The sequence below is a fragment of the Habropoda laboriosa genome, unplaced genomic scaffold (assembly GCF_001263275.1).
Source record: "Habropoda laboriosa isolate 0110345459 unplaced genomic scaffold, ASM126327v1 scaffold92, whole genome shotgun sequence".
Taxonomy (NCBI): domain Eukaryota; kingdom Metazoa; phylum Arthropoda; class Insecta; order Hymenoptera; family Apidae; genus Habropoda; species Habropoda laboriosa.
The window spans coordinates 1,758,195-1,779,081 of NW_017100268.1; the positions used below are offsets into that span (position 1 = coordinate 1,758,195).

At 35.4% G+C, this 20,887-nt stretch overlaps 2 protein-coding genes across 3 annotated transcripts in view; one reads left to right on the forward strand and one right to left on the reverse strand.

The window, feature by feature from the left end:
- The window catches only part of LOC108573422 (membrane metallo-endopeptidase-like 1), a 44,299-nt gene extending 27,066 nt beyond the window's left edge, over positions 1 to 17,233 (forward strand). The window contains exons 2-10 of one of the 2 annotated variants that reach the window (XM_017935865.1): positions 7,378 to 7,526; positions 12,799 to 12,933; positions 13,052 to 13,297; positions 13,590 to 13,801; positions 14,221 to 14,397; positions 14,681 to 15,175; positions 15,485 to 15,776; positions 15,870 to 16,120; positions 16,847 to 17,233. In XM_017935865.1, the coding sequence (XP_017791354.1) occupies positions 7,378 to 7,526; positions 12,799 to 12,933; positions 13,052 to 13,297; positions 13,590 to 13,801; positions 14,221 to 14,397; positions 14,681 to 15,175; positions 15,485 to 15,776; positions 15,870 to 16,120; positions 16,847 to 17,185 (2,296 nt within the window). In that variant the 3' untranslated portion in view covers positions 17,186 to 17,233. The remainder of the gene's footprint in view (positions 1 to 7,377; positions 7,527 to 12,798; positions 12,934 to 13,051; positions 13,298 to 13,589; positions 13,802 to 14,220; positions 14,398 to 14,680; positions 15,176 to 15,484; positions 15,777 to 15,869; positions 16,121 to 16,846) is intronic. The other variant, XM_017935866.1, reaches the window with a different exon arrangement.
- Positions 17,234 to 18,859: 1,626 nt separating this feature from the next.
- On the reverse strand, positions 18,860 to 20,088 carry LOC108573392 (eukaryotic translation initiation factor 3 subunit G-A-like). The gene is made up of 2 exons (XM_017935834.1): positions 20,031 to 20,088; positions 18,860 to 19,251 (listed from the first exon to the last, which is right to left on the reverse strand). Exons 1-2 carry the CDS (start codon positions 20,086 to 20,088, stop codon positions 18,860 to 18,862), a joined length of 450 nt encoding a protein of 149 aa, XP_017791323.1.
- Between the last annotated feature and the right edge of the window lie 799 nt (positions 20,089 to 20,887).

Genomic DNA, 20,887 nt, shown 5'->3' on the forward strand with positions numbered 1-20,887 from the left:
ATTCATTTCATCGATGTTGAATTGATATTCTCAGATTTCTTCGTTATACACCTGCAACGATGAAATTTCATCACAGGTGAGATCGTTCAAAATTGAACTCTACACTTTGGGTGGTCTAGAGGCGGGGAAGTTAAATGGCAAAACTTTCGACACTTACACCTATGGCAAATCACCTGGCCGATTTGCACGTCACGTTTAAGACTCTCAATGGTATTCTCACCTGCAACTGTACCCTTCCCAAGAATCTACCGGCTGCCCTTCGAAACTTAAGCAACGTGTAGTCCCGTGTGAAATTACCGAGAGCGCTCGTTTTCGAAGCTGTTTCGATCGTTCGAGTAATCTCCTCGATGTGTTTTGCAACGAAGCATGATTGCCCAGCCACTGATGCGACAAATTCGGAATCGACCTCTAATTCCGTCCTCCCTAGGGCAGATAGCACAAAATTAGGGGAAATCTCTTGCCGCTCGGGTGACGACTAACATCGTCAGTGAATCTAACGCTTCTGCACGAAACTTTTGAGAAACTGATACTCTTAATTGCCGTAATTCGTAGAAAATAGTCTTCTGAAAGTGTATCGCGATACAACGAAAGTGTTTTAAATTTATTAATTGCAATTTATGATCAATTTTATTAGCAAAATTGTTCATTAAAATTATTAGCAATATGAATGAAATTTTTGTCCAGTTCAGTTCGATGAATTCACTGCACACAGTTAACTCATTTTTAATTGTCAGATCAGAAATTCCTGATGCAAATTTATGCGGACAGAATTTTATTCACAAAAATATTGATTGCTTTATTCTGTGTAAAATAAAATTCTGACCTCTTAGTGGACAATTTCTCCTCATTTTTCAACATATTTCAAGCATAATCTCTAGATACCCTCAACACCCAAATCCCAATAATTACGCAAGGACTGTTTAATACAGCTTCCTCGAAACATTCTCCCTCGCAAGTAACCTTAACCTCAAAATGTTCAGTTCGGTAAAATCTTTTGAACAGCGAAAATAACAGAATTCTATTCTTACATACATCTATACATCGCTGTCATGCTTGTGTCACTCCAAAAACAGCAACCTTCCCAAAAGATGTTTCTCGAGACCTCCGAGTGGCTATAAAACCCAAGAGCCTTCAACTGTTTTAAGAGGTCCCTCCTTGAAAACACAAGGATCTCCCAAGATACTCTCTCAAGTATCGCATGAGAACGATCTTCTTATATGTTCAAGTACCACATAAGAATAATCGTGCAACCTTACTACACCAATAATTCATACACATCTCGAAGATTTTCACAGCAGAACCTCCTTGAGAGAGTTAGCTCGAAGGAAGGGGAGGGAATCGCGCGAACATCTGCGATCTTTGCCGTTCGATCGGCGTTTCGCTGGCGCAGGAAGTGTGTCAGGGTGATCGTCCACATATTGTAGTAGATTTAGAAGACAATAGAAAATTGTACCGTACGGAAATAGAAGAAAGCGAGAAAATTGCGTCGGCTGTGGTAGTTGAAGAGGTAAAAGTTTGGGAATTTTTTTGCAGGTAACTAGTAAATGAGAAGTTCCAATTTTTTTAGGAGGATGTAAATGTGACTTTCAGCTCCTTTCTTAAATTTTTACAAAGTAGTATATTACAAAATGGAGGAGTTATTGCGGAACATCGACTGCTGGTCGCCATCGCTGACAAAGATTGAAACGTCTGAAATAAAACATTCTTGATGATTTATGAATGAAAATGTATTGTCTACCATATAGCGCACGGTTTTTCAAAAATTGTAATTATTACAGAAACCGTGGCAGAAACTCTTTTTACCAAAAACAAATTAAGTTTAAACATTTCTAAAAAGTGAAATAATTAAGATATCGAGAAAATAGTAAGCTACATTGTACATAGTACATTTTTATTCATAAACGAAAAAGAATTCTTATTTCAGACGTTCCAATCGTTACCAACGATGGCGACCAGCAATCGATGCTCCATCGAAAGAAGTTTCGCAATAACTCCGTCATTTCTTAACATAGTCACTTTTCAAAAATTACAGAAAGAAGCTGAAAGTTACATTTCTATCTCCGGAAAAAATTGAAACTTTTCATTCGGTAGGTACCTAAAAAAAAAAAATTCCCAATTTTTGCCTATTTTTAGACGCCTTTAGGGGTGGTTCCATCCCTTGAAACGGCTGGCCAGAGACGCAACGAACCTGAAGATCACGGTTTCTCGAATCCCAAACGTCGAAGCCTTCCTTTTCTAAAGGGACTTGGAAAATTCCTTCTAACGATATTACCGTATTGTGCTCGATTCCGTGTCGCGGTTAATAGCACGGAAATTCGATCGTCTACTTATATAGGTGAAGAAACGCTCCTCCTCTCGAAAACGATTTTCCTCTGCCGCAGGCTATTGTTTAAGGTTTGTCGCAGTCTGGCCATTGACTGCAACGCGTCTCGATGCACGGTTGTCCCTGGAGGAGGTCAATACACTCGAGTTGCATCGCGACGCGAACTTTACAGAGAGCCTCGCTCTCTCGACGTCGAGGAAGTTGCAACGGTCACGGAGACGAGAATTCACTTGGCGCGACCCTCGTATTCCGTTCCGACCGGGCCACGTGTCTGCGAACGATAGGAGGATTACGTCGTTGGTCGGTGATAAGAGACGCTCTTAATTAAAATTTCATTGCTCGAGTAGAGCGTGGCGAAGTTGTTACACTTTTTCGCGAAATTAGCTGCTGGTAATACGGTCGACGATAGTAGGGTTGTGAACGTTTAGTAGAATTTAACAAGGTTTTTCGAACATTTCCATGCAAATTTTTTATGGAGAAATGTGTAATTGTGGGAAATTAATAACTGTGAAGAGTTGGAATGGTAAATGATGTGTGTTACAATTGGAGATTTTCGGTTTGCTAATTTTGGTACTTTCGTCGTTTATCGTGGGAAATTAATAATTGGAATGGTAAATAATGTGAGTACTAAAAATAAAGATTTTCAGTAGGTATAAAGAAAGAACATGTGTTCGTTAATTTTGGTACTTAAATCGTTTACCACTTGAACACTATAGATTTGCAGTGTTTACTAGCTTTGTAAATTCAGAGGAAATGTAAATAATAAACCATACAAATATCAAAATTGAAGATTATTCAGTATAAACAAAAACCATGTGTCCCTCAATTTCGGTACCAAAATTCCATCATTTTACAACAGCAACCACAGAAAATTTCCTCGTACTTGTATTCTTCAGTTTACTATCGAAGTTGAATCGAACGATAAAGGACTGGAAGCAACTAAATTTATCGCAATAGCAATCGAATGAAACCTTCCGGAAATAAGCACCGTCGTTACTGGCTCTCATTCATGATTTGAAAAGAAGAAGAAGAAGAAGAAGAAAAGAAGAGTACAGATTAGCACTATCGGACGTTCTCAGTGATAATTCTCGAATCAACAACGAATAAACGATGTACCACTTGTTTTATTTGTAATGATTAAATAATTATCGTACAATGCGAACAACTACAATTTACACAATCGTGAGAAATTCAGTGGTAAAATGTGAAACACTTGACGAATTTGACCATGTTTAGCAATAACGTGTGTGTAGGACATCTGCATACAACGAGAACAATTTACCTACTTATTTTTCCCAACGAAATTCTTCTCTCCTTCGATCACTTGAAAATTCTACATGTGTTACACGTGTAATGGTAACCAGCGATATTGTTACATTTGTTGTAACACGAAGAAGGGGCAAGGTTCAACGTATTACGCTGTTATGAGTCTTAATCTTGGCAAGTACCGATATTTAGCAACTCTTGTAGCGAGAATTATGCAAATAAAACGATATTTACAAAGTTATATATAGCTTTGTATTTTCAACAATGTGTTGAAGAATTTCTATGCAATAATTATATAGGAGGTTTAAAACACGTTGCGCAATTCTTCGTTACTTCATAGTATCTTCGTGACACAATAGAGGTAGCAGAAGAGAAGAGATATGAAAATATTTGCATGATTGTAAGTAGACATGAACGAGTTTTGTAGTATTCCTCACTTCGTTAGATGCTGGTAAATGTCTAGTTTTCCCATACGACGAGCTACGAGTTGTACCTGGTTAGCCTTGGACTGTACTTTATCGATGAATGTTACTGCAGTCAACGCCTATGATTGATGAAAAAAATGTTCTTAAAGTGTACATTGTAATGCTGTTTGTACAAATATATTCCTTGTATTATGTTGCAATTCAGCTGTATTTTCCTCTTAGAAAACTTGCTAATCTTTTTTGTTACCGACATGAGTTACCTAAGCGTGTGTTAAAATAAACGTAGATATTGAAAAATTTGTCGGTAAGGAAATTTGAGAGATAGAAAATAGAATTACATACAGTGCAAAGAAAGAACAAAAATTCTTTTAAAAATTAATAATAGTTTATCACTTCGAAATGCTTATTTCAGAATGAAAATATTAAAAACTTTGTCGGTAAAGAAATTTAAGCGATAAACAGTAGAATTGTAATGCAAAAGAACAAAAATTCTTTTAAAAGTTAGTACAAGTTTATCACTTTGAAAGGACTATTTCAAAAATTTGTCAGTAAGGAAATTTAGGAGATAAAAACTAGAATTGCAGTGCAAAAGAAGAACAAAAATTAATACAAATTTATCACTTCGAAATGGCTATTTCAAAATGAAAAATTTGTCGGTAAAGAAATTTAAGCGATAAACAGTAGAATTGTAATGCAAAAGAACAAAAATTCTTTTAAAAATTAGTACAAGTTTATCACTTTGAAATGACTATTTCAAAAATTTGTCAGTAAGGAAATTTAGGAGATAAAAACTAGAATTGCAGTGCAAAAGAAGAACAAAAATTAATACAAATTTATCACTTCGAAATGGCTATTTCAAAATGAAAAATTTGTCGGTAAAGAAATTTAAGAGATAAAAAGAAGAATTGCAGTGCAAAAGAAGAACAAAAGTTCCATTGAAAGTTAATAATAGTTTATCACTTCGAAATTACTATATATGAATAAAAATATTAAAAAGTTTGTCAGTAAGGAAATTTAAGAGACAAAAATAGAATTGCAGTGCAAAAAAGTTACAGAAGTTCCTTTGAAAGTTAATAGCAGCTTATCACTTGGAAATGACTATGTAAAACGATGGTGTAAGGATAACATTTCCAAGCTATTTTTCCATAGATAGTATTCGAAAATACGGAAAAGATGTAATTAGTTCACGGTTCGTCGCCGATTCGAGCTATTTTTCAGCATCGAAAGGCGATCTAATAGTGTTTCCACATTCTACGCGTTCGTTTCGCCGTAATTATTTGTCTAGAGAAAAAAAAAAAGGGCGAACCACTACCTCTAATATATACACTCCAGTAATAAAACGTGGCTTTTACACTTCGCGCAGCAAAAAGATGCTTTATCAGTTCTTCTCGAAATTCACCGTTTTACGAAACGCTTTCTCAATGAAAAGAAAGTAACAGATAGCACAGAAAAAAGAAACAGACATAACATATAAACAGAAAAGAAAAGTTTTCAACTCCATTTTATCGAAGGTTACAAAAGAATGCAGATAATTCATTGTTGCAGCGCTTCCAGAGAGCGCCAATTGCGTAATACTTGTTGTGACATAGTAGACAATGATCTATGTTTATTTTGCAAGTTGACAATACGGGCAGAAGTAACAATAGGCGCGTCGATAGGCACTATTATACTTCTACGAGGAAATTCTGTTATATCGAATAAATGATTTCTCAAATTTTCACGTCATTAATCGAGGCTGATATTTTTCAGGACAACAGATCTATGGGCCTCTGATAAATTTTTTGGCAAATACTAAATATCAATTTTTTAATACGAACAAGCAACAAGATTTGTTGCTTCCCTGTAGCAAAAATATCTTCGAGTGCAAAGGGTTAATTCTTTAATTAATAAAATAATTAAGACTTGTGAAATTGTTGTGTTATTTTTTAAATTTAGTAAAACTTTGCACGCGTCGTTTCACGTGGAACGATACACGTTTCATTCTGTGAGCGGCGAACTTGGAAAATCGAGAACGAGCAAGAAAGCGAATACTTAATCAGCAGAGAGCAAAAAGAGCATCGACTGTGTAGAAGGAAAAACCTGGTTCAAAGGTGAAGTTTTAAATGCTACCGCAGAGAAACGAACCTTTGTGCAAGATCGATCAGTTACTGCTATTTTAACGGCGGCGATTCGTTCACGCAGAACGAGATCGATCGACAGCAATGACGCTTGTAATTATTCATACCTTAATTCTGTGCGCGTCGAATTCGTCTTTGAAGTTACTCAAAGGCGGCTATAATTGTGAAACTGACGTTTCTTTTCGCATCGACGCTAATGAAAACGAAAAGGAACACGTCGAATCGTACAATTTTCACTCATTTTCACACTTTACCATTTATTTTTTTATTTTCGAAAAGGAAAACATTAATTCTTACAATTTTCGCATACTTTCACAGTTTTCCTTCTTATTTCTTATTTAAAAAAAGAGAAACATTAAATCACACAATTGCTGCACATTCTCACAGATCTTATTTGTCTGGAGGAAATTCGATTTAAAAAAGAAAACAACCTGTTCCTTCGTTCTTCGCCTCGTGACATGAAACCATAAAAATGTCAATATTCGTGGTATTCCATCATCTCGAATTCCATTTACGCAAATCGCATTTTGCGGTTAATTCTGCCCGGACCCGAAGGACGTCGAAGCCATTAACACGAAACAACTCCGACGTATTCCCATTAACAAACCGACGTTTACTACTCGCTGCTGTTTTGTAGAGCGAAGATGATCGATCTTCGCGAATCTCGAGGAGATCTGTCTTCGCCGGTCCTATTCAAGGACGGTAAATACACCGAGGAGAACGACGTAAACCTTGCCTACGATCACGTGTACGAGCACACAATATCATCGTATTAAAATTGAAATACTTGAAACGCAATTCTGAAATATGAAAATTACTCATCCATAAATCGACTTGGGAATCTCTACTCGTAAATGTCTCTCATTGTTCGTGACAGGCGAGGGATACGCGTTTAAACATCTCGTTACACGTCTTCTTCTTCTTTTTTCCGCCTTTTATACTTTTATCCCTGCAACGAAATTGTAACATTCTTTTTTTCTTAAGGGAGAAAAGTAGAGATAAATAAATATTCGAACCTACGGTTGTTGGATGTTTGCTTTTTGTTTCTTGTTTTTTTTTTCTTTTTAGTTTGCAAATTGTGTTTGTTATTCTTGCTGATTTTAAACCACGTGAAAAAATAAATTACCACGCGATAACGAGCAGAGAGGGAGGAGTGTGTAAATTGTTAGTTGAAACAGTCCAGAACGAATCTTACTTAGGAAAATAAATTCTAATATTGGTTATTCCCCGGTTCTCTGTTTTACAGAAACCCAACATGGTGGAAGAGGAGATCGACGCTCGAACGCGGGCTAACTGTGATAGCAGTTTGCGGGGTGCTTTTATGTATCGCCTTGGCTGTTGCACTTGGCGTTGTTGCAGCAAACACAGCATCCTGCAACGTATCATCTAATAACGGTAAGAAAATTCTGGGAAGCTCGTATGAGAATTTAGTTCAACAGCGGACCAATAAATAGTGAGATAATTTCACTAGATTTTTCAAATATTTTCAAATTACTTTTTCTGTATTTCAATATTTTTCAGTTCTGGTCCTTTTTCTTTAGTTTTAAAAGTTGAATAAAATAGATAGTGATATTAATTCATGCTTCAAAGCCATTCGGTGTAATAGTTTCGCAAGCATTAACTCTGCACACGCTTCGTACCATCAAATGGCAACATCGTCGCGAAAAAAAAGGACTCAATATTCGTCACTTGAACTCGTGAAATTCAGTTTATAATAACCGTTACATACATTAATACTGAACGTAACATCGAATATTACAACTTCAAATTAATTACCGACAGGTACAATTAAGAGTTCAACGTTATCAATATGGAGTCCTGAGTATCCTGCAATTACCGACACAGTTCTGCGATTAAATGCATGTCGTTTAAACGTGCAATAAGCTTAAATAAACCACGATTAATACCTTGGATTCACCACGAAGTAGACGTCGTTATGTTTCTGCTAACGTCTCTTCACCGACACCCATTTAACAATCATCTCGTTAAAACCCCGACGATTTCAACGATATCCTCACCGTGGATATCAGTTTTCTCAAAAATTACGCAATTATGATCTCACTGTGACCACTACCCGCCAAGTAACTGTTGATCTCGAAAGAACAAACGAACGAACGTAAAAAACCGGTTTTCTGGCGATAATCTGCAAATTGTTTCCGCGAAGCGTCTTTTAAAAAAAGATTCTTTCTGTAAGACTTACGATCTGTCGTTTCGTTTTTTTCTTTTTTTTACCGTCACTCTTTCACATTTTCACGTTAATCCTCTTACGTTTCTCGTTTTTTTCCCTCCTTCTTCTTCTTCTTCATTTTGCCGGTAAAGGTTCGACCAGAAGCAGCGACAAGTTCGCGATCCTTTTGGCGAGGAAAAGACTCGATAACGGTTCCGTGGGTACGTCGAAAAAAAAAAGAGAACAGTAAAAAAGAATTTCAGCCATGTGAAAGCTGGTCAGACGGGCTTTACGATCGAGTCGTCGTAAATTTCATTGACAGCCAATGTCACGTGCGACCTAAATATGTCCTCACGCGGATTTGTCCCCGCGAATCAACGGATTTCTTTGCACCGCAACAAGTATCGATACGTTAACACGTAGTTTCGTTCGTTGCTGCTTATATTTTTGGTCACACTCTGATCTACATATAAGATTGTAGCAATACGTTGCATACTCGTAATTGACAATTTATGGCAGTAAGTATAACTGACGCGATATCGATGGGACAAGTTAGGGTGCAACAGGTGTTTCTGAAAAGTAAATTGGAAAATGGTAGTTTTTTTTAGAAAAATTAGTGAAAATTCTTGGTTGTTTGGTGTGAAACTTGGAAGATTTAATTTGAAATTAAAAATTTAATAATTTAAAAAATATTAGCACTTTTTCGTTATGAAACGTCATTTATTGTACTTTAGGATTACATATTCCTAGTTTCATGCATTTTCATATGTGACATTGTAATGCAAATTAATAGAAATTATGTCGAATTCATTTAGCAAAAACACAAGTATTCACTCAGCAAAACTGAATTATTTTTAATATTCGTAGCACAGCGTTCGTATTATTCGTACTTCGATGCGCCTCATGCAAGTACCGTTACAAAATTTCGATACTTTCCTCGAACTTAAATCATCATTTTTCTATCCAACTATATATAAAATTCCAAAAAAATTCGAACGACGTATAAAAGTCTGCCGAACCTGTTTCAAAATAATTTTCTCCAAGGAAGAGCCTGAAAATATTTCGTTGCAATAATTACACGGAACACTTTGCACGTCACACAATTACGTTACAAGCATTGCTTCGACTCGTGGCAGTTGTACAAATCGACGAAAATTCACGTAGTGTTACGGAATGTTTGAGTAATCAAGCGTGATACTACGTGATCCTGGAGTATGTCTCAAGGCGAGGACAATCCTGTTCTACCCTTATCTCACGTATCAGATTATAATCGCACGCGTAGCGCTTCCTCAAAGACATTTCTCAGTGTGCATTCGTAGGGTTGCCGTACATCTTGATTTTTGAAGTGACTTCATTTTTAAAGTGTACGAAATTCTCTGAACAAATTGAGAACGATGAAACATTTCTTGTGAAAAATATTGTACCCCGAGTAGTGTCAAAATTATTGAATTATTTTCTTTCACCTTTCATGTCGCGCTGTCCTTTATGTTCTACTGCAGAAATGTTAATCGCTGCATTGTAAATAAATGGGAAACTTATTTCTACACGCTTAGGAAATAATCGAAAGAATAAATTACATGGATCATTTTTGGCACATCGAGTTGAGAAAAATGTGAGCATTAAGGGGTTAATTATTATTTTACTTTTCATTTTATCTGACTTTTTAACCCCGCTGTCTGTCTGCTCTTAGCCATCAAAGCACTTATTTCACACGATAGAGAAATATAAAATATAATTTTCATATCAAACGAAACTATATATCATTAATAAAGAAAAATGGTAAATTTTGCATTTGTAATGCAAATTGGGTTATATCGTTCAATGAAAATTAATTCCTACCAGCTCAGCACCACGTCTCAGCTAAGTATAACCGCAAAGGGTTAATTACTACAATAAAAGTCCACTTTAAAAAAAAAAAAGAAAACGTTCCTTTCGTCCCTGTCCCGGTTTGGCGATGAGAAAGTACGGTAACCCTATATATTCGCGAACGTGGTACCTTTCTTTTTTGGATATACGATTTATTATTAAGAGCCAGTAATAACCCTCTGTCCAATCCGAATCGCGTAATTTGACGTCAAAATTCGTGACGTCAATAAGAGTACGCCGTGTTCTCTGACGCATCAGGGTAAATGATTGCTGTTTTGAAAGTTAGTCACCGGGCGAGGATATACTTTTCGACGAAAGAATCAGAGAGGGAAAGGTAGAGTTTGTATATTTTCGATCGAGTGTCGATCGACCCCCTTCGGAGGTTCATAAAAGTACCGACCACTGAATCATCCGAATATTTTTACGAATCATCGGTAAACAATCACATGCTGTAACCACTAATCGTCGAGAAGATGACGCCGCCGAGATGGGCGCGAAACTCGATCGGTGGGGAACTATCGTACAATAAATGGCCACGTAAGAGGCAGAGTTTCTCAATTATCGGGATTGGTTGAATTTTTAAACGTGCAAATATCGATCTATAGAAATTTTCTTTTACGACACTGTTATAAATTACAGTTTAGTGTTTTAAATGCGAGATTCGTTTCGCTGAAAGTAGTCGGATGGAGGTTGTATTAGAAGTAGAAAATGGATTCTACTTAAATTCGAGTGATTTTCTTTCGCGAATTTGAAAATATCGAGATTAGAACTATTTGCATTATCGGTTGTTGAAATTAGAAATATTTGTAATACCGAATATTAAAATTGGAAATATTTACATTATCAAACATTAAAATTGGAAATACTTATATTATGAAATATTAAAATTGGAAATATTTACATTATCAAACATTAAAATTGGAAATATTTACATTATGAAATATTAAAATTGGAAATATTTACATTATCAAATATTAAAATTAGAAATACTTATATTATCGAATATTAAAATTAGAAATGTTTGCATTGTCAAATATTAAAATTGGAAATATTTACATTATCAAACATTAAAATTGGAAATATTTACATTATGAAATATTAAAATTGGAAATATTTACATTATCAAATATTAAAATTAGAAATATTTACATTATGAAATATTAAAATTAGAAATATTTACATTATGAAATATTAAAATTAGAAATACTTATATTATCGAATATTAAAATTGGAAATATTTACATTATCAAATATTAAAATTAGAAATATTAATACAGCATTTGGGATCAGAACAGCTGGAGAACGGACAGCAAAACGTTGTTTCACGCATTTAGATAATTTTTCAATAAAAAAGGAAATATCCAAGAGTAAGGCAACAATTAAAAATGTGTTTGAAGACTTCGTTGAGAAAATTTAGTTAACTACGTCACTAAAGTTCGAAGTTTCATTTACAAATCCTCCATTTAATCTACAACGACTAATAGAAGGGCAAAACTCGACGATAAACCAGCACAAGAGAGAATGAACGTAACTGTCCAATTTTCAACGAGTTCGCATTGATGCCCTTTCTAAAAGAGAAGCTTATGCGCGTTTCAATAGATCAATCGCTCGCGGTTGATTACATTTTCAGCGGCACTGCATTCGAGAAGTTTGCACGGGAGGTTCATTCAAATTGTGAAGCGAATCGCGACGGGGGCAAACACGTATGACGCCACCGTTTAGATGGTTTAACGGTTAGATTACATTACATTTCCGTTTACCGTTCCTCGTGCTTTGTTCTTCTGGCACATTTAGAAATCTTCACCCGTTCTATCTTTTAATCGACTTACATTAGGGGATGATGCACCTTCAGTGAAATCATTTTTTTAAATAAACAGGAAAGAGTTGACCAATTAGACTATACCACGTTCTATTTCCTATTTGTCGCTAATTTTTGTACAAGTTGATAATGGATATTGTAACTTGATATTTAAGACACTTACCATTACATAGTTAACTTTCTTCAGAAACAGATTAATTTGTTGTAAGCCTTTGTTTGACGTCGTGTAAAAGGTACGATTTAACCCTTTCGCTACTACAGACATTTTAAAATAGCAGGTATTCCATGTAAATTTTGTAGACAAAATTGTTTGATTTATGCTTACATGTTAAATTCGATTATTCGATGTATAAATGGTACCACCTCTGAAAGTATTAAATTTGCGAATGGATGTAATTGTACAACTATGGATGAGTAAAGGAATCGTTTGTTAATAAACGACGAACACAAATTTTGTAATCCTTGACAATCTCTGTACAACGATAGAAAGACAAACTGAAATAAATAATCAAAATTCGGTTGATAAATACAAAATTTCGCGGTACATGATTTATTTTTAATAAAAGAAAATCCAGGAATACTACAAATTGTCAGTTTTGACAGTAGTGGATGTAATAGGAAAGACAAAATGAAACAAGAAATAATAAATATAAATAATCATTTTAAATTACATCTCATTTCGTACACGCCTTTTATCAATGAAAACCTTGCTGTTTAATATAGCTTGAACGATGTGGCCTTTACTAACAACCATTAACAGCATTGTCTTGCATTGTTTATTTGTTGCAACGGCATCCACTTCTACGCGAGAGTAGATCCTGTTAACTCAGAGGGATTACCATCCACAGCGGACGCCCTGAAAGGATATCAGAGTACAAAAGGTCCTCAGGTAGTGGAGAGACCAACCTGCGACGCAGACATATGCTTCACACCTGAATGCATCCACACAGGTCAGTAAAAATATTTACACACCTGAAAAACCTACTTCTTCGATGTAGCTGAAATTCTACCTGACCGTGTAGTACTTGGAAATTCGTCGTGTAATCTTACTAAATAACGTATCCTCAGCCGCCAGATTGTTGAAGAACATGGATCACGAGGTGGAGCCGTGCGACGATTTTTACGATTTCGCTTGCGGAGGTTTCCTCAAGTCCACCAGCATCCCGGACGACAAGACCAGCGTGAACACGTTCACCGATATCAGCGACGAGCTGCAGAACCAGCTTAGAACGAGTATCGAGGAGAAGAGCACGCCTGACGAGCCAAAACCGTTCAGGCTCGCGAAGAATTTGTTCAAGGCTTGCATGAATAAGAGTAAGCATTTGTGCCAAATTGAATAGGTTCGTTTGCGGGGTGAAAATGAAAGAAAATATTGCATAAAAAATGTGAAAGAATTTTCTGAGCGTATTTTAATCACGGGAAGATTAAGGGAAATTCGACGTTCACCAAAATGGCGGTACAACAAAATGGCGCTTGAATTTCGTTTATAAGTAAATAATATAAATACAATTATCGATGCTGAAAGTGAATTAGAACTCTATTAAAAAGTTTGCAAATGTTTTACATTTTTATCTTTTTTAATGACACAAAACTTATTTATCATTAGCGATCATCGAGCAGCAAGGTTTGGACCCACTGTTAAATATTCTGCAAAAGCTCGGCGGATGGCCGGTGCTTAAAGGTGACGATTGGAATGAAAATTCGTTCAACTGGAAGGAATCGGTGTACAAATTCCGCAGGATGGGCTACTCGGTCGATTACTTCATCGATTTCAGCGTCGGCGTCGATCTGAGGAACAGCACGAAACGTATAATCGACGTACGTATGAAAAGAACAGTGGACATTTAAATATCTCGAATCGGCGTGAAATCGTTGGCAAATAAAATTACACGAGTGGAATTGAACAAGAAGGTGGTAAAGTTAAACGCGCGAATTGCTAATGTAAACGCAGTTCCTCTTAAGCGCTGAAAGCTATTTAGCGAAATTGTGCAACAGTAATAATTCAGTAAACAGTGAAATCAAACAGTAAAAACGTCGATAAACAACGCGTGTTGTATGTACGAAAATGAGATTGTATTACGTTCATCGTTGTCAGATTCAATATTTACTTGAAATTTCAACACATTCCTTCGTTGCGAATTTATATCCCTAACGAACTGATGACATAAGATGCTATTACTATGATAACGACCGTAATAATCTTACCATAATGATATACTTATTTTTCTTTTTTACAGTTGGACCAGGCTTCCCTTGGACTGTCACGCGAATACCTGTCGAAGGGCTTCGACGACAAAATCGTTCAAGCTTATTACAGCTACATGGTTGACATCGCGGTAATCCTCGGAGCTAACAAAACCGATGCAAAATCAGAATTAAGGGAGTCCTTAGACTTCGAGATGAAACTTGCAAATGTAAGCCAAGGAGTGACATTTTAAACAGAATAAAAATCACTTTTCTCTAATAATAAAAATTCTACAATTAAAAGAAAAAAGCTTTTCACAGTTCAGAATTTCTTATTACAACGTTTATACAAACATATTTCAATACACATTTCATATTTATCTATTTAAAAATTAAAATGTAACGTGTAGTATAAATTCTGTTCAATTATTTCATTTACATATGATAACAAAATTAAAGATTTATTATAGAAAAACGTTAAGAATAGTTAAATATTTATATTTAATCTTCCAGATTTCTTTGCCGAACGAAAAACGCCGCAACGCCACGCTTCTCTACAACCCCATGACGGTACGAGAATTGTCCAAGACTTACCCAAGCGTTCCGTGGAAGGAATACTTCAACACCCTTCTAGAACCCAACGTTCAAGTTGACGAAGAGGAAGTGGTGATCGTGAGCGTTCCAAGTTACATCGCAAACTTAGAGAAGTTGTTGGCCACAATTCCGAAGAGGGTGCAGGCGAACTACGTGATGTGGAGAGCAGCTGCCTCCTCAGTCAGCTATCTTACGGACGAGATTCGAAAGAGACAGCTGCAGTATTCCACAGCGCTGAGCGGGAAAACTGAGAGAGAGCCTAGGTGGAAGGAGTGCGTTGACACAGTTTCCGGTAGCTTGGCAACAAGTGTCGGTGCGATGTACGTAAGGAAATACTTCAAAGAAGACGCGAAGAAGAACGCCGTGGAAATGGTGGCTGATATTAGGGAAGAATTCACAAAAATACTCCGAAAGGTTGACACCAATTACCTTCTATTTACTTATCGTTAATTTTTGGTGACACTAACATGGTATATACTGTGCCCCATGTGGTAAAAGTAATTTTTCTATCTTTTCTACCAACTTCGTTAACGTTGAAATTATAAAAATTATTTATTTCAAAACTTAGTGTAGTATTAAAAAACATTTTCATTCGGCACTGTATTCGCTATGTTAGTATTCTAGGGTTAACGAAACTATGTAGTTTCTTTCTAATTTGCAATTGAAATAAAAGTAGCAGTGTTTCTCTAATAAAAGTGTGATTTTTTATCGATATGATTTTAGATCGATTGGATGGACGAAGAGACGAGAAAGAGCGCCCTGAAGAAAGCAGCCAGCATGTCTAGCCATATTGCCTATCCGGACGAATTACTGGACGATAAAAAGCTCGAGGAATTCTACGACAAACTGGAACTAACCACTGATAATTATCTCGAAGATATTCTGAATCTGACTTTATTCGGGGTAGAGTATTCGTTCAGCAAACTAAGGAAACCTGTAAACAAGAGCGACTGGGTAACTCACGGAAGACCGGCCATTGTTAACGCCTTTTATTCGTCCATCGAAAACAGTATTCGTGAGTGTTGCGTCGTTAAAAGTCAATAGGTCGATAATTTCGTAATAAATCGTCGAAGGATACAAGGAGAGTACAACGCTTTTTTTTTGGCAGAATTCCCTGCTGGTATTTTACAAGGCGCTTTCTTCAGCAACGACCGACCGAGATACATGAATTACGGCGCCATTGGTTTCGTCATTGGCCACGAAATAACACACGGCTTTGACGATCAGGGCAGACAATTCGATAAAGATGGTAACCTTGTTGATTGGTGGGCGCGGCAAACAGAGGAGAAATATCTGGAGAGAGCTGAATGTATTATACATCAATACGGCAACTTTACCGTGGAGGATGTTGGTTTGAATGTAAGGATTGTCTTTTGTACTTCGTCTCTGTGTCCTCGTTGTTTCCTCTTTTTCATTTGTACGCGGCGTTTACGTCAATCGATACAAATATTTGCTTGATAGGGACTCTAAATTTAGTAGGTATCAACGAGTGTCGAAATCTCTATTGAATACAATCCTTTACGTAATCCTTATCGCGCTCCTGCAATATGAATAGTACTACGTATACGTCAACGATGTTGCCCGGTGATAAGAGGATATCGTGCAGAGGCGAAATACGAACTTTTTTCTCAAATGGCAGAACAAACGCAATAGTATCGGGAGTGGTAGGCTGATTATTTTTATGGAGAGCATAGAGTAATACCTCTTAATGCCAGACGTGGTTCTCAGAACGTTGTTTCCACATCGTCGATATTTTAGCCTGACGATGAAAAATAAACAAGCTTCACCGAAAGTCGACGTCTTTATCAAACATAATATTCACTTCGATGTAAATATTGATAATTGGTCTTCTGTTTTACCTCCGTTTTCAACGTAACATGTTCTTTGAGCGTTAACAGAGAAACTTATAAAATAAATGTCTACAGCTTTATTTAAAAATAACAAGATAACTATAACTAATAATGTAAGCAAAAATTTTAATCAGATGTTACTCTTTCTCTTTATAAGTAAGCAATATTACTAAATTACTAAAGTTTCATCTAAAATTACCTATAATTAGAAGAACTGTCCCACTTTTTGTTACAGTTAAACGGTATCAATACTCAAGGCGAGAACATCGCCGACAACGGTGGAATAAAAGAGGCCTATTTGGCGTACAAAGAATGGGTGAAGCGACATCACGAGGAACAAAAATTACCAGGATTGCCGTACTCCCCCGAACAATTGTTCTGGATTAGCGCCGCGAACACCTGGTGCAGTAAATATCGACCGGAAGCGATGAAGCTCCGTATCACAACTGGATTCCATAGCCCTGGTAAATTCCGCGTTTTGGGACCTCTTTCGAACATGGAAGAGTTCTCGAAGGATTTCAATTGTCCTCTTGGCTCAAATATGAATCCCCAGAAGAAATGCTCCGTTTGGTAAAAATCGAACGACGCGATGGAAGAACACAAAAAAATTGCGAAAGTTGTGTAGTTAATCTCGACGTAATGAAGCTTGCTCTTCGGTATCCCGAAGAAGAAGAACTGTTCATGGTTGAAACACTTTTTTCCCCGGAGGTTTCGTTGAAAACGACGATCCGGTTGGATTAAGAGAAATTGTTGTTACGAATGTAGTTTGCGTGTTGTAATTTCGAAGGATCGTCGTAAATGCTGATGGAATCCGTTGAAGGGAGAACAGTGAAAAGGTGCTTCGATAGTAATGGAACTGATCGAATTCAATTTGAAGGCACGACCGTGCTCGAGAAGTTGATCTCGTAAATAATGCCCAAAAAAGATCCTCGTTCGTGAATTGACTTGAATTACACGGTTACACGGTGCATATTACATTAACATTGTTCGTTAATACATAAATCCTTTTTTATAACACAAAATGTTCAAATTTCGCCGAGTATTGTAAATAAAGAAAAACAGCGAGATATAAGACGGTGCGGCGCGTTATGACCATTTGAAATTTTCTATAATTCCGTTCTTTGGAAATCGAACAAACACAACCGTGCATAGATTGAATCGTTGAGAAAAAGGGAATGAAAATGGACACATTAAACTGTGATGATTTTATAGGAATCGACAATAAAAATATTGTAAACGGTCTTTCTGTTAAAGCTGTACAGTGACGCGCAAACAAAAATATATAGAATTATATTGTTAATTATATTTTCAAAATAACGTTGTTTTATCGATATATATTAAATGAAGAAGTTAATACGTGTTTTTTTGCTATCTGTATGATATTCGTTAAGCTCCGTTGAGCAACATAAGGTTGTTGATTAGAGTTACCATTTCGAAGTACTTAGGCAATGTAGTATTAATCGTAGTTTTTAATGTGCAGGTGAACGAAGAACGCCTGTGTGATTACTTTTGTACTGTTTTACTTTCTTTTTTTTTTTTTTTGCATCTATGTATCAGATAAGCGTTAATTTGTATCGTAATTTCCTTATTTTTCGATTGCAATGACAATTGTACCGTTTAGGAATCTAACACTTAGAACCGCGATACTCATATTTATTGCAATACTTTATTATTTTAAGTTAAAACAGATAAATGTATTCAGTGTATTTGTTGAGTATAAAATTTTAATATAAAAGTATTGAAAAAAAAGTGTCATCCTAAATTTGACAACCAAATTGAATACAAATGTTATACATTGTACAAAATGTATAATTTTTTTTTCTATTATATTATGCAATTTTTTGCACAAAAAACATATCTTAAAATATCTAAAGTAGGAATTACTGGTATTTGGTTAATAAATCAAAAATTTCCTGGTATACAAATTACAAAAGGAATACAAAATTATATTTTAATAGATACATTATCATTTTTGACAGTAGTGGATGTAATAGGTAATAAATTGTGACACCAAGAATGAAAGAGATTTTGTAGCTGCTCCAATATAAATAAAAAAAATGCATTAATACTAGTTTCTTACAAATATACACACTTCTCTAATTTTTACTGTGCAAGACATTAAAAGCTGAAACAAAAATATACTACTTTTCTATTCCTGGTGCCATAATTAAATAATTGTATATCTCCTATATTTTTACATATTGCAATCCAGGTAACCAAAATTGAATTTTTTAACAAATTAGTTACTTTATTGCTGTGGTTTTGTCCAATCTGCATTCAAGATATGATATTCATAATTATGACCGTTCAATGTAGCAATAGCTGCTGCAACTTCCACTCTGTATTGAAAATGTACATATGCAAATCTTTTACAAAGTTTGGTTTTTTTATCCTTAGCAAGATAAAATTTACGAGGAATTCCAAACGGCTTAACAAGGTCAACCAAATCAGCATCTGTAGTACTCTCTGATAAATTAGAAATACGAATAGCAGTTGTATCATCGCGTCTTTGCATTTGCATAGAATCTTCGCGTTTGCTGCCTCCATCACGCATATCAGGTGGTACATATTTACTACCTTGAGGTTTCAGTTCTGTCATTGCAGTAGTGAAAAGGGATTTCTGATCATCTGTCATTTTACCTGAAATCGAAACCATAGACTCCACATAGGATCAAACAATACTCTTCAAAACATATTGTTTAACTTGCCAAGACTATATATGTACCGTTAACCTTATTCTCTTCTTTACTAGAAAGGAATTGCATGAAAATATCTTCACCACTGTATGTAGCTCATGTGGCGCCCCGTAGTGTGAATGCTGAATACAAATTGTGCAGCGGTGTAGCCGAGGCAATGAACAAGAGAACTCGATAACATATAAATATATATGTATATTGTAAAATGAGAATGACTACTATTTGCAATTACTCCTTTAAATAAATGTTTATCGTTGTTGCTACGCACAGAAACATTACTGCGATGTAAAGCATTCGCTTTAAAGGAAATATGTATTAATAAACAAATGCGGGGTACCAATCAAATTTATTCTTATATAATTTTATATAGAATCTTTAATCTAATTGGAGATTATTATTTAACAAAAATATATTAACATTGAATAATGAACATCAACGACGCTTGAACATCCATTTGTTTTTCCTTGCTCAAAGAGTCTAGACGTATTATTTTGTAATAAAAGAAAATAATTAAAACATTTCGTTCATTGTTCTTCTTATCAAGTTATTTATGGTTCTGTAAAAGATTCAGCGTTAAATTTTCTCATTCGTTAAATTTAGTAAACGACTACGGGCAACAATTCCCTCAAATTCCCTAAGAATCTACGCAATACCACCAACTGTGGTAGCATGGTTTATCGTTGCTCGTGCTTTTCCTGCTCGAAAATATTGATTTTATCGTACGTTGTTCTTCTGCGATACCTAGCAGATGAATGTGACACATTAAGAAACCTTTACTCATTGTACCTTTTATTCGACTTACATAGAGGATGATGCACTTTGAGTTAAATCATTTTTTAAATAAATAGGAAAGAGTTGACCACTTAGAATATCTCACGTTCTATTTCCTATTTGACGCTAATTTTTGTACAAGTTGATAATGGATATTGTAACTTGCTTTTTAAGACACTTACCATTACATAGTTAACTTTCTTCAAAAACAGATTAATTTGTTATAAGCCTTTGTTTGACGTCGTGTAAAAGGTACGATTTAACCCTTTCGCTACTATAGACAACTATAGTCGCTCGACATCTTAAAATAGCAGGTATTCCATATAAATTTTACGAACTATTTTAATTAAGTAGAAAGTGATAAATTTTGTAAACAAAATTATTTGATTTATGCTTATATGTTAAATTCGATTATGCGATGTATAAATGAAAGGGTTAAGCGATCAGTCTTCTAAATCGTACCACCTCCGAAAGTATTAAATTTGTGAATGGATATAATTGTATAACTATGAATGAATAAAGAAATCGTTTATTAATAAATGACGAATACAAATTTTGTAATTCTTGCAGACCAAATTCCTCGACGGTTCTCCTGCCAATAAAAATCGAAAATCTCTACATAACGATAGAAAGACAAAATGAAAGAAATAATCAAAATTCGGTTAATAAATACAAAATTTCGTGGTACATGATATATTTTTAATCAAAAAAAAATCCAAGAATACAAATTATATTTTAACAGATACATTGTTATTTTTGACAGTAGTGGATGTAATAAGTAATAAATTGTGACACCAAGAATGAAAAAG